Source organism: Pleurodeles waltl, chromosome 6, assembly GCF_031143425.1.
Source record: "Pleurodeles waltl isolate 20211129_DDA chromosome 6, aPleWal1.hap1.20221129, whole genome shotgun sequence".
Taxonomy (NCBI): Eukaryota; Metazoa; Chordata; class Amphibia; order Caudata; family Salamandridae; genus Pleurodeles; species Pleurodeles waltl.
Window position 1 is genome coordinate 857,908,752 of NC_090445.1, and position 14,193 is coordinate 857,922,944.

The following is a 14,193-nucleotide window of genomic DNA, read 5'->3' on the forward strand; positions in this document are numbered from 1 at the left end:
ATTGCTTAATGAAGATTAACTTATTTAAACAGAGTTGATCTCCCTATCTTTAATGAGTGTGCTCCGGCTCCAAGAAAGACTTCTTAGAAAAACAAAAAATTATTTCTCATGGCCGGAGGGTTAACTAGCAACAATAAAAGTACAAAACCTGGAATAAACTGGAACATACAGTGTGGATTACACACTAAAACACAATCGTGAAAGTATCTGAGAGCAAGAGGTTAAAACCTTGCAATGAGGTAATGTATAATGCATACAAATGCAGCAGTAAGAACGTTCAACACACACACACACACACACACACACACACACACACACACACACACACACACACACACACATATAATAAGATTCTGCCATTTTAAGGTTGGAGGTGCCTCTGTTTGCAGGTCTTGCCGAGGCAGTATAGAAGTGTGAACAAGGAGGTATAAGTGTGCGTGTTAGGGGAGGATAGACCGAAGTAACTTGGACTGATATGGTCATGTGAAGTCTGTGTGTCAAATGAACATTGCCAAAGAGGAGGATTCTTAGGCAAGAAGACTTATTGGGAGATCTGGCATTTCCCATCTTTCAACTCCAGGAGTGAATTAAATCCAGCTGCAAGATATGCAGTCCTTTCAACGTAGGAAACATTTTTATCCATCCAAAGAGAGGATGGCAAAAATGCAACTTGGAAGGATCCTTCTAGAAGAGATGTGAGGTCTTGCCCATTGTCTAATGCTTGCTTGTCTTAACTACTTCATTATAGTGCATCGGGATATTTGCAGTGTAATGGGTGCTCTGTCGGATGCAATTGCTGCAGGGACGGATACAGCCATGCTTGACAATGCATACAACTGCCCTTCACATTGAAGATCTGTAATGTTATGTAGCTATTATTATTAATATGGAAGTCTCCAGTTACTTGGTCACTTTCCTCTTTGGATACTGGGGCCAATTAATGCTAGTGGTTGAGGTTTGGGTGGCAAAGTGGTCAGGTCTGGGCATCATGTCGTTCAGTTGCCTGGCTAAAAAATAATAAAAAGAGTGAATTTTAGACTGAGTGTTCTCATTGTGGGGGTGCTCAGCAGGCAGCAACCTTCCACCAACCAGGGAAAGTATGAGCTATGTGATTTGCTTTACCCTTCCTGGTTCCACAGGCCTGTGAGGTTTTGGGTCTTTTAGCCCTGATCCTAACCCTAACCTGTGACATGCGTATTGTGTTTTTTTTACCTTTGGGAGTCCTGAAGCACATCCGGTAGTGACTGGCTTTCTGAGCAACTTAAGTATGTGAGTGCCAAATGTGTGATGCAGTGTTTGGGATTTAGCTTTTCTTATTTGAGGTGTATGATACCTGAGTGACACTGATTGATCTCTCCTGTGCCTTCACACTGCATTCTTTTGCATAGTACTTTCAGAACAGGTGCAGCTCTATAGCTGTCATTTTAACAATCTGTCCAATTTTAATTCAATCCACAGTAATTTCTTAGGAGCTTTATCTCTGAACTACATCATAACTGGCTGAGCAGCTTTATCTCTGAACTACATCATAATTGGCTCAGAGAGTCTAGTCCTGCACCTAATTCAAGTGTTCCCTGATAATAAAAATATCTTATGTGCCCTTCGAACCCGGTCTTTGAGGCTTTTAATGTTTCCAAGTGTGTTAATACAGGTAATTGTTTGGCGCCCTGCCCAAAGGATAGTCAGTTATCGTTATAAATGAGGAATGAAACAGGTCTGTGAGAAATTTTGATTACACCGGCTTAATATTGGTAATTTCGTGTAACAAAATTCACATGAAATTACAGAGACTACACCATTACAGCACATTGTTTACTTTTCTGGAATTTTTTTTATACGAGATGTACAGTCTGGGTCATTTCTGAGCACGAGCGGCATTTCAGGCAGATTTTTGCCCGAGAGGACCTCAGTAACGTTTGAGTGCAAAACTAAAACCTGAACTAGAAGGCAGTGCTTCGCAAATGAGTGACTGGAAATAAACTTAAATTTACAATTTTAAGTTGAATTTGTACCAGAAGAGAAGGTTTGGGTAGTTTCTTGAGTTCAAAATACTGCAAAATACTCTGTAAACACTGGAAAGCACAGTTTTCGTGAATTTGTACACTGCCAAAAAAGTTTAAACACTTATAATCACTGAGTTTTAAAAAAACACACGAGAGAACAGGGCAAATAACACCAGAATTCACAATGAATAGAAACTAAAAAAAGGAAAGCCTAGCCTCGATACATCCTCAGTATGTACTATACTAGTTCAAGGAATGTTTGGAGGAAGTAATAGACGGATTACTTACCAGTAATCTTCACAGCTCCAATATTTTTTCTCATCTTTTCGCCGAGCAGCATAGCACCCTTGTTCAGTATGTAATTTGTGCTGGTGTGTACCTTTTACTTGGCTAGCTCGCCTGTTAGTATAGTGAGGGAATGTATTAGGGAAGGGGAAAAAAAATCCTAATTTATGTGCTTAAAATGTGACTGAGAATTCTTGATAGGTATCAAAAGAATTGAAAAGATTGAATTTCTTTAAAACAGCATGCAGGAGAGTTTATATACCCATGTCCCAGGAAACACCATCACTTACTAAAATGACATTTTCTTTGAAAGTTCCCTTCAGTTCTTGCGCTGTCAAATATTCTGAAGATACAATTCGACTTCTCTTTTCCAAGATTACGGGATTGCCTAAAACCTTGCGCTGATTTCGAAGAAAAAAATATAGTTAAAAACAATGTAGGAAACTCTGATATAATCAATTAAAAATAAGGAGACACTGTTTTTCACTTGTGATGTCCTTTTCCCAAGCCATGCCCTCCATAAATATCGTGCTGGTCACTATTTTACCAGAACTGTGGGAGAACGATGGTGTACTACACGACGTTATCTGTGGATTCACTTTATTTTGTGGCTGTGTTGCAAAAGTAAACATGAGGAAGCAAGGTTTTACCCTATGCCTGCACATCGTTGTATTACTTTGCTTTTGTGCGAGGTTTGCGCTTTATAAATGCCTATAGCATGCTGAAACTCTATGGAAAAGTGGGCTCTGTATATCTACAGAGAGATACAATTTGAAAATAGTGGCTCCTTGAATCCTCATTCATGAATCATGGCCGTCAAAAAGCATATCAGCACTGGAGAGGGCTCAGAAGCTATTTACCAGTTAATGTATGAAATTGTTTAAAGTGAAAATATTCTTAAGCCTTGGCAACAATGAATGTGGCTCCTCTTTTAGCAAGGGCTTCTTTTATTCATTCCATGTCAGATTGGATGGTATTTTACCAATAAAAATACTGTGCTTGACGTGGTAAAAATGTTTTTGGCATTTTTCAGCTCAGCGTTGATGGCACTCACTAAACCTATGGTTAAAGACTTTGCTGCAAAAATAGCACAGGACTCTGTCACTTTTCTAGCTGGGCATGCACTGTGCTAATCCTGTGCTTTAAAAACTTTGCCAGAAACACAAACATTTGAGGTAAGACTTTTTAGAGTGTAGGTGGTAGGGCTCCATTTCAAATAGCTGCCTCCACCTATAACCTGAAACTACCAGGTTTTCTACTTCATTTTTAAAATAATTTATGAGGTACTTTAAGCCTGATAGCGTATTGTCTTTATATTTATGTACATGTACGCAGATTTTTTTCTCCAGGAAGAACAACATCCGCTATTAGGAATTTTGATGTGTGTGGGTGATGCTGTGTTCCTTCTGAGGTTAGATGGGGCCTCCTGTCCAATGGAGTGCTTCTTATTGGTTGAATGGAAGGTTGGTGCCAAAAGATGTGGGCTCTGTTGTGGCGTTGTTCTCTTCCTTCTGTTCTCAGTTGTTAGTGAATCATCAAGTGTAATTGTATACTTGTGATCAGGTAAAAGACCCTTTTATAAGCCTGATGAATTTGATCAGAAACGTGTTTTCAACTTCCACATCCTCTAGAAATGCTTGGTTCCAGCACGCACTTCCAGCACTAAGTAATGCAATTCTTATTGGTGTGTGCTATGTTACAGCATTCAATAGCTTCAACCACGTGATGTGTAGTTACAGATAAGAACTGTCCGGGGATATAATCAGTCTGATAAGGGTGAATAAGATTAAATATCATTCAGACCCGTCTTACTGTGAGTACTTGCATAAATATTTTTAACCTGAATTTAAAATCAGATTGGCCAGTTTGGTGTATATAACTCAGAATGTTTGTCTTGTAATAAAAAAGGCACCAATTTCCCTTGTCAAAATCTTCTCTGTAAATCCTTCTGTGGAAAAAGAGCCTTGTGAAGAACTATTAGTTTTGATGTCAACTCATTCTGAAAAGCCCTATATACTTCAAAAGGCGGCCCATCATGAGCTGGAGTGCTATGAGAGGGTAATAGTGATAAAGCTGTGGAGACTTCTTCTGCAATGATAGGGTTCAGTAGGGCGGTTTTATAATCATGACAATTTCTTGAAATTAGCTGAATGTAGGAAGCTCCTATTTTAGTGATATCTAGTTTGTGGTGCAATTATGCTGAAAATAACTTCTTACTGAAACTGGCTGAAAGATGTCCTTCCACCTTCCGCTGGGCCCTGAAAATGCATCCTATTCCTTCTTCAAAAATAATGTGATGGTATTTTGAGGATTCCTATATTAAATTTAACCATGCCAATAACTGAATACGTTTATGATGCTCCTCAGATGTGCACTGGAAGATATTGTATATTATATTTAAATGTACAGTCTTTCTTTCCAAACAAATTAACTTAGCCTTTTCGAGCAATGCATTTAATTCATCTATCTTCCCTGCAGATGGATTACTAATTACAATGATCTGTGTCTGGTGTAAGTGCAGTTTTACATTCTATTGTTCTCTTGACAATTTTTCAGTTTTTTTTTCCCTCAGGAAGACAAAATGACTCATCTAAGGAAACATTTAAATGTTCTACAATTCCAGTTGAGACAGTTAACTCATTTATCTTTTAATATTTTTTGATGGCCCTAAGTGCGGTCCACTACCGAGTTTTTTTCTACCAATAATGACAAATCTAGCTACCAGCTTGGTCGTGTTACTAATTTCCCGAAGTATTTGAGTTCTCTGTAAGATAAACCATACAATGATCTTTCAGAACAGTTGGAAGAATGGCTGGAACAGGCCCCAGGTGTTTATCAGTCTCAACTCCATTCCCACTACTCACTGTAGCAGAAATAGAGAACTCGAGTGCTGCTTGAGCCCACATGCATCACTTGTACCGCATTCTTCGTGATCCATCAACATCTTGAAGCATTCCATAATGCCATTCACAAACAAATACTCCTCCCGGTCTAGATCTTTGAACACAATCGTCTCTCTGTAAACGGTACTTCGCTACCCTCTACCACCACAATGTGCTCATTCAGGGTGCACAGACAGGAATTTCCGAATATCAGTAACTCTATGGAGTAGTTAAAGAGAACACGTGTAAAGCCCCTCAGTGGAAAGCCTTTTCCTAATATACGGGTTTTCCATCTACCAAGTTTACAGTTGAACTTTAATATCATTAATGTTACAATATATTCCTCCAGAAAATTGTGTATAAATTACAAACTCTGAATAAGAAATATTATGAAGTTTTAATACATTTCACTTACTGATTAAAATGTGATGATCATTTTGCCTAAACAAGACCATCCCAAAAAGCAAAAAAAAGGCTTAAAAATGATTACAGCTTAATTAACCATACAAGCACTGCTCGTCTGATTTGGTTAGTACTTCATTGTGAGCCCCCGAAAAATGTACCTTAATGAGACCACCAAGGGACCGTGAGCGGACATGTTTCTTTCCCAAAGGAGTATCTCTGTCAGACAACGGTGTGCCACCATCTGGATGTTTATTAAACTGCAATAAAAAAAGATTCAAAATGTACATAGCTACATCATACCCACGTATGTAATGAAAGACCTCTTAACAATTCAAACTGCTAAAACAAAGGCTGAAAAATAAGAATGGGGCAAAGAGGAATAGGTGATTTATACTATAAAAGTGATATTTTCAGCCACTAATTGGTAGAATGCCCTGATCACAGCCTGGACTTAATTCTTAGTGCTGTGTTTAAAATTAGAACCCCATCACACTTCCTGTTCCGGTCCAGGGAGGTGTGATGGTCCTGCAAAGGATGCAGTTTTGTCACTAATGTGATTACGCCATCTGCAGGACCGGCTTTCTAAATTTCCCTGGAAGCATAGAGTGGAACGAAGAGAGCTCCGTTCTACACACTTTCATGAAATTGTGCCTAAAGGGAGGTATCACTGGAAAGCTGAGAAACACAACTTTCCAGCAATCTCTCTCTTACCCAGCAAAGTGCCAGGCAGTTGCAGTGTGATGTGATCACCTGGTGCTTCCACTAAACACAAGGTATTTTTTTGTACAGGGTGTGCTCCCCAAAACACACCCAATATTTTCAGTCTTTCTGATGCAACACCACTCACTGCTTGTAACTCCTCCCCAACCTCAGGGTGGATGAGGGTGCAGAAAGCCCAGTAAACACAAGGGAAAGTATTTAAAAATAAATACATAAAAAATAAAATGTGGGAGTTGCCCACCATGCATATGCTCATGTCCTCACCAAAAGGGGGAGCATGGAAGGCAGATTGGAGGTTCCCCCCTCGGAGATGCAGAATGTCCACCGGACGCCAGGGAAAGGGGTGAGGCTGGACTACCAAGTATAAGAATATGATCCCAAAAGGGGGCCTTACAGTCTTGTGAGGTTGGGTGAGGTTGGGTTGAGGGGGGGGGGGGGGGAAGTTGGAAGGAGGAAAGGGTTGCGCTACTAGACAGCAGGGAAAAGTCTTTTTTTTTTTTTAAATGTATATGGCAATCCCCCCAACCCAAAAGGGGTCATAAGTCTTTCTGCACTCCCCGGGGATGTGGGGGAAGTCTGCTAGACACCAGGGAAGGACTTCCATTGTCCTTTGTTTGAACTGTTCCTGTTCAGGGCTCCAAGCCCAGCCACACAAAGATGTTTTAATCACAACAAGTTGGGGAATGCTGGTTGGAAGGAACTCTGTGGATCTGGGTGCTTCCTTCACACAAATGCAAAAAAAGGGCATGATTTTAGCCGAAGTTTGAAGTTTGCAGGGCTTCTGGGCAACACAACACAGAGTCACACAAGTCGCATTACCCTGGACTTTCTAACTAACTTCTGCCCTTTGAATGTCTAGTTTTGAAACGTCTGGGTTTGGTAGGTGTCCCTGGGATCCTGAGGGAGAGCTCAAATTTTGCAGCTACTGTTATTGCATTATGGTGATTTTGCGGAGTGGAATAGGTCATCTGCAGTTCGTGTTTTGGAGCAATTTGTGTCGCAGGAGCTAGGTCCGGCCACACAAGTGCTGTACCATTTGTATCAGGAGATATGTGGGAACTTAGACTAGTAAGATAATTGTTATCACCAATTGGATTTCTCTACATTTATGACTTTCAAATGTAAGCCACTGTGCAAAAGACATTTAGCAAAATGACATATGAATCACAATAGTATGTTGTAACAACAAATTCAGGGTGTACAAATGACCATTTTTCCTAAACTCCGTATCAAGTGTGCATTTCAGAAACACATAGAATTCCCTCACACTCATTTTTCACTTCTTGCATTTTGCCATATGAATTGTTGTATAATTGGTGCACAATGGAATATTATAAGTTGCAACTCAGTTGTTGGCTCTGGGTAGGTGTGTCTATGGAGAAGAAAAAGTTCCTTACCTGTAAACTGTGGTTCTCCAGTATTGATATCTTTAATAGAATCACATGCTTGAAACTGTATTCATGGTGGGAGTCCCACGTTAATAATAACAAACGTGGGAAACATAAGCATTGAGAACCACAATGAAGCTAAGTGACATTGGTAACCAATTCTCAATGTCGGATAAGAATCGAAATTCAACTAATCAGATCACAGCCCCTGAAGCACTCTTCTTCAGCTGCAGGGCCACTAGACCTCAGATTTCAAGCAAAGGTACAAAAAATAATGTAAGATATTCGGAGTGGTATGCCTCAGTGGGAAGGAGGGTGGGCCAAATGTGAACCTATTAAAGATAGCAATACTGGAGAGCCACAGTGCACAGGTAAATTGTTTCCTCATCAGTATTGATTTTTTTAAATAAATTCACATGCTTGTATCAGAATAGTAAGCAGTATCAAGCAAAACAAAAAAAGCTGGTGTGTAAGACAAACCATTATGATGTAGAAAATGCCCATTACCAATTATCACGACAAACTAACATTTCCCTGTCCAAATAAAAACTGTTAAATATAATGCATGACTTGATATGTAATAAACAGCAATTCGTTATCTCACCGAAAAAGGCGACGCAAGACCGCTTGCCGAACCGCGGCATCAGCTTCTTTTGAAGACTCCAAACAATAATGCTTGATGAAGGTATGGACATTAGACCACACTGCTGCTCTACAAATGTCAGGTAAAGAAACTCCAGCAAATAGGGCTGTTTTTTGGGAATGTGCCTTAACCTTCTCGCTCAGTGTCTTTCCTGCTTTGGCATGGCAAAATGCAATGGTTGCAGATATCCATCTAGCTATACTGCTCAATGATTAAGCACAGTCCTTTGTAGGTGGGGCAAACAATATTATTTCAAACTGATGTCCAAAGAGTGCAGTGTTTTTTCAGCTGTGGTTGAAGGGATTATGAAGAATGTTGTCAACACAATTGGCAATTCAAGTGAAACTAAGTTGGAACTTTTGGAATGAATTTAGGATTAGTTCTTAATATTACTCAACTTTGAATTGCAAATAAGGTTCATTAACCATAAAAGCTTGTATTTCACTTATTTGTCTAATTGAGGTGAGAACCAAGAGAAGGGCCACTTTTCCCTATATGTATTTAATTTCTGCATTATGAACAGGTTCACACGGACCTTTCATCAATTCTTATAGAACCGTATTCAACTGCCAGGGCAACAGAGGACTCTTCAAAGGAGGGTAGGCTCTGAAGATGCCTCTCTATAAGACCAGAGAGAAACTTTACCACGGTCTCTGAAATCTTGATATAGCTGCCATATGATTTTTTTATTGAATTATGTGCTAGACCAGACCTTGCCAAGTGGAGTAGGTAAAATAGGATCCACGCTAATAGCAAAATCTTTTCCATTTCACTTTATAGGATTTACTCGTAGTATCTGCTTCAGATTGCTCAAGCATTGACTTACATTCCTCTTGTATATTCAATGATTTGAATTCAACGTTGTGAGGAGCCAATCTGATAAATTGAGTGATGCTATCTGTGGATGAACAATCTGACCTTTGTTCTTGGAAATAAGGGTTGCTGTTGGTTTTAGCTGAATATGTGGGCATTCTAACGGAAAAAGAAGCTCTGTGAACCAATATTGCCTTGGCTACGCTGGAGCTATCAGAATGAGGCGGAACGGTTCTTGTTTCATCTGTTAAATAATCTTGGGAATTAGAGGGAAAGGAGCAAAGGCTATTCTAGAAGGTTGATGTGCATATTTGCCTCTCAACAAGACTATCTTCCATGAATTTCGAAGTCTTGAAGATGAGCTCCCCGACTCTCCAGGGAAGGGTCCTCTGTCATTATGAAGTGGGGATGCACTGGGATGAACGAGAGGCCCGTAGACATATTTTCTATTCTTTACCTCCATGCCATCTCTAGCTTCATAGTTGGGGCAATGCTAATTGTGTCTTTGAATGTTCCTTGGGTTTTAATCCAATGCGCATCCAATTGGTCTTGCAACGGTCTCATCCTGAGTCAGAAACTTGGAGTTAACAGAATGTAAGAACACATCATTCCCCACATTGATTTGAAAGTCTGAACATAAGTGAACTTTATTTATGATAGAGAATTTCTTATTGCTGTTATGAGTTGAATTTTTTCTATCATGGGACAACCTTTGGAAATGTTTGTATCCAGAATTGCTCCCAGGAAAACTGGCTATCGTGATAGAGATAGGGATGACTTTTCTCTGTTTAATTTTATACCTAAAGTTTTGAGTAACTGAAGAAAGGCCAAAATAGAGCTTTTTGCTGAGTGGAATGTGGGTCTTTGGATAAGCCAGTCATCCAGGTATGGGAGCACCTAGTGACCTTTTCTTCTCAAGAAAGCTGCCACTGGGACCATGCATTTTGTGAAAACCTTGGTGCTGATCGAAGGCCAAAAGACATCACTGACTTGGTAACGGCACCCTGCCACCTCGAACCTTAGGTGCTACCCGTGCTTTACATGTATAGGAACATGGAAGTATGCATCCAGAGGATTTAGTGATGTCATGTAAACTCTAGAATTTGGCTGTTGTAAAATCTCCTGTAAAGAGAGCATTCTGAAAGGCTGTTCTTTTATATGTTCAAGAGGCCCAGATCCAACACTTTTGGAGGAGAAACCCTTGTCGCAATGTATGGGCAGAGCTTCCTCGATCACGCTCTTGGAGGCAGGTGATCTAATTTCCTTCTTTAACACACCAAGATGTTGATGAAACTTCTTGCAAGAAGGGTGTCTGGGAGGTTTCTGAACATATTCCATGGTGTGACTGTGCCAAATTACATCTAACACCCATTTGTCTGAAGAGATGTTCTACCAATGATTGTAAAAGTTGGAAAGAATTTTGATCAGATACTGCTGTTGAGAGACTGAGGTGACAAGTGCCTGCAAAATGTCATTGACGCCTGGAGGCTTTGTGGCCTTTTCCTCCTTGTCGGAGGTCGTCTACAAGCAGGCTGTCAAATATGCGGCAACAGTAGCTGTTCTGTACTGTTGTTGTCAGGTGTACTGTGGACGATACCCCTGCTGAAACTGGGGACAGAGTTGAGCCTCTTCTGCCTCCCCAAAAGGCCAGAAAGCAAAGCAGTTGCAATGTTCCCAGAGAACGTGCCATATCAGTGTCTGTCTGTTTTTCAAAGAGGTTTTCAGTCAAAAGGAATATCTAATATTTTGGCTTGCGCTTCTGGATGAAAAGCCATGGCCTTCAGTCAACCTTGCCGGCATCGGACTGCCACATCCGCAATTTGCCTGAAAGCCTTCAAGGACAAATCCATAGCTGTGCCTATGATTTCAGATTAAGCTCTCTGACCTTCCTGAGGGATTTCCTTTGCTTCCTTTTATCCTCCAGTAGAAATTTTAGGAAGGCTTACATGTGTGACATCTGCCTGTCATACATTCCTAAGATGGCCAGCGCATTAGATGCTCTGATAGATGTTGCGGTCATTCCTGGAAACTGCTTACCAAGTAATCCTTCCTCCAAAATGTACTCCAAAACGGGGATTGACCTAACCAGTTTTCCATGTGAATCCTTAAAATCCCAAAGAAAACAATATGCTTGCATCACTGGCAAAGATAGGTCAAAATGCTCAGAGGCATGTTCCCAGAGCTCATAAAAGCCTCCTATGTCCTCTGGAGGAGAGTTAGCAGGTGTAGGCCAGTGGCTCCAAACCTGTAGTCTGCTGACCCTCAGGGGCCCCTGACACATTCCCAGGGGGTCCGCAGGCCTGGGCCAGGAATCCGGCACATCTCCAGCTGGGGTCTCAGACAAACATGTGCATGTTTTTGTATTTATTACCTCCTTTGTGCAGCAGTTTTAAATGCACTGCAAAGTTCTTAGTACATCCAGCAGCTTTCAGGCAAATATAAAAGCCTCAAGATAACTCTAGTGATTAATGTATCTGCTGGAGAGAGATGGGAGTTTTGTCTAGTGGCAGTATGACTCAAAGGTAGCACAGATGGTTAATATGCCTGCTGCAAAGAACGTGTATCATGCGAAGAACACCATTTTATGTGCATAGCACAGTGGGTTACTGCTTTTGTCATTGAGATTCTTTTGATAATCTGCAGTTCATAAGTTACAATCGTAATTTATTAATGTGAGCTATGACCTGCCATTAAAGAGCTGCATTCAAACTGCATGGCACAAATTAGCAAGTTTTTTTCCCCAGTCTCTTATTTTCCTTATGCCACTACCAAAGGTTTGCTTGTGTAGAAATGCATTCTTAATATTATTAAGTCAATGCTAACCGATGTGTTGTGTTCTGAATCCTGAGTTTGTGCTTCTCCAGACCAAGCACTCTTAGAAAATGCCTACCAGTGTGGATGACGTGAATCCTGCACTGCACCTTGTAGTCCCCTGTAAAGTGCTCCAACACCCTACACTGGTATGAGAGGTGCAATAAAAAGAAATTAATTACATGTGACAGAGGCTATGGAGAGACGAGGCCCTTTTGGTTTTACTTCCTTTCCTCACCACATATTTATGTGAAAAAGCTTTCTCAGATCTTATGTACCTAAAGAATAAAAACTGAAATTGCTTGGGAAATGTAGAATCTGACCTGAGAATTCAACTTTCCTAAATAAAACCTTTCATTGAAAAGTTAGTCACCGAGATGCAGCGCCAAACTTCCCATTACAATTTTATGATTTTTGCATATTTTTCCCAATATAAAATAATTATATCTTTAGTAATTTGAGTATTTGGTGTGTAACAGTTTGTGTATTTTTTGCGAAGTACTGCTTTAATGTTTGAAATTTAAATCATACAAATTGCTTGGGGATCCCAGGCTTCTAGTAATGATTCAGTGGGGGTCCCCAGGAGTCAAAAGGCTGGGAACCACTTGTGCAGGCTAAGCAAGAAAGAGGTGCAACAATCATACCGCTCCTGACTAGTGCTCGACGGATTCTGAGGAATTTCCCCTTCTTCCTGCTGTTCTTCCACATCACTTTCAATATAATCCTCCTGAATATTAATCAGAGGCAAAACTCCCCTTTCCTTTGTGTTTGGAGGCCCAATGGAGTTTTAGGAAGCAATGTGGCACCAGGAGCATCAGAACATCCTGGAGTAATGTGTGCCAGGGCATTAGCATCAGGGAACCTCTAGTAGTATTCATTTAACATGTGTCGCCATCTGTTACTAACAAAATGGGCACAGAAACTGTATCCTCATGCAACCTATGTTGCTCCATATCAGGTACGTCATGTGGGTAATGTTCCTGGAAACAATCATAACAATGTGAGGCATGTTACTGCCTATCTTGAAAAGGGAAATCCTCTACAATATATATGAAAGTGTCTTTGCCAGGTTCATCGTCTTGGCATTTGACATTAAGTTGTTTGGGACTATAAGCTAGCCCAAATGTTCTTTCAATACCAGATTCTTCCATCTCCAAGAGACGTACAAGAGGAAGTGGTGACACCTTATTCAGAGATGGCTGATCAAGGCGTAAAGCTACTGGGATACTTTCGGCAGAAATTAATACTGTCTCATTTTATGCTGTCGACGGGCTTATGGACGGTGTCGCAAACAGGGTGAGTTGTCTATTTCTTAACTACCTTTGAGTGGGATGTTGGTTTCGTCCATGTACGAGTCCCTGTCAATGCATTCGCCAACTACAACTTTGTCAACAAAATGGTTGTCATTAGCTTTGTTGACAACGAGGAAGATGTCTTCTTCGATCTCGCCTTCTGTGTCCAACACCATAGTCATCACTAAGGGCGTTGGCATTGTTGTCAACTCAACAGCCACCGCCGAAATGCCCGGCGACAAACAAACTTTTCTCGAGGACGACTCCTTAAAAGGAGTTACAGGCACTGATGATGTGGAAGATATTATATGAGAGGAAGGTGAACCAGAAACTTCCTTACTCACTGGAATTTTCTGTCACAGAGTCTTTGCTGTGAGACTATTTTCTTTGACTCTTTATCATATGAGGTTGAGCCTTCATTCTTAGGCTTCCAGGATTGTGAAGAATGACTCTGCCCCATGTCCAGAAGTAGGGTCAGAACGAGTCTTTCTTTTGAAGCCATAGAAGTAGTCGGACTTCAAGGTCCTTTAAAATTTAAGCAAAAAAGGTTTTGCCATGCTTACACTCCTTTGGCGTATGGTGAGGATGTGAGCAATAAACACATTTATTATTGGGGGTCCTCAGGTTTCCCTACAAGATTTGCAATGCTTGTCAGGAAAAGAACACAACAAATGTTACCTCTGAATTGCTTGAATGGTCAAACAGACCAATTCTGAGAGAAAAACAAGTTATTTACCTTTGGTAAGTAATTATCTGGTACAGACAATTGCAGATTCCTTACCTCAGAAATTCCAATAGGCCTCAGACTGGATCCAGAGATTTTTCTTCAAGCAGTACCCTTGCGCACCGTAAGGTGGCGTCGGTCGACTGCGTGCGTTGTTGGCATCGTGGTCGCCGCAATGACGCTGCGGTCGTATACAAGCGCCACCCAGGCACGGCAACGTAAGTTTT

General features: G+C 40.7%; 1 protein-coding gene across 5 annotated transcripts in view; it reads right to left on the minus strand.

Moving 5' to 3' along the window:
• Positions 1-14,193, minus strand: part of ARHGAP19 (Rho GTPase activating protein 19) — a 223,159-nt gene that overhangs the window by 30,366 nt on the left and 178,600 nt on the right. For 2 of the 5 annotated variants that reach the window (XM_069239606.1, XM_069239604.1), the window contains exon 9: positions 5,734-5,832. The exons of 2 other annotated variants lie outside the window; for them this stretch is intronic. In XM_069239606.1, coding sequence (XP_069095707.1) covers positions 5,734-5,832 — 99 coding nt within the window. Of the gene's footprint in view, positions 1-2,578; positions 2,690-5,733; positions 5,833-14,193 lie in introns of all 5 variants that reach the window. One more of the 5 variants, XM_069239603.1, reaches the window with a different exon arrangement.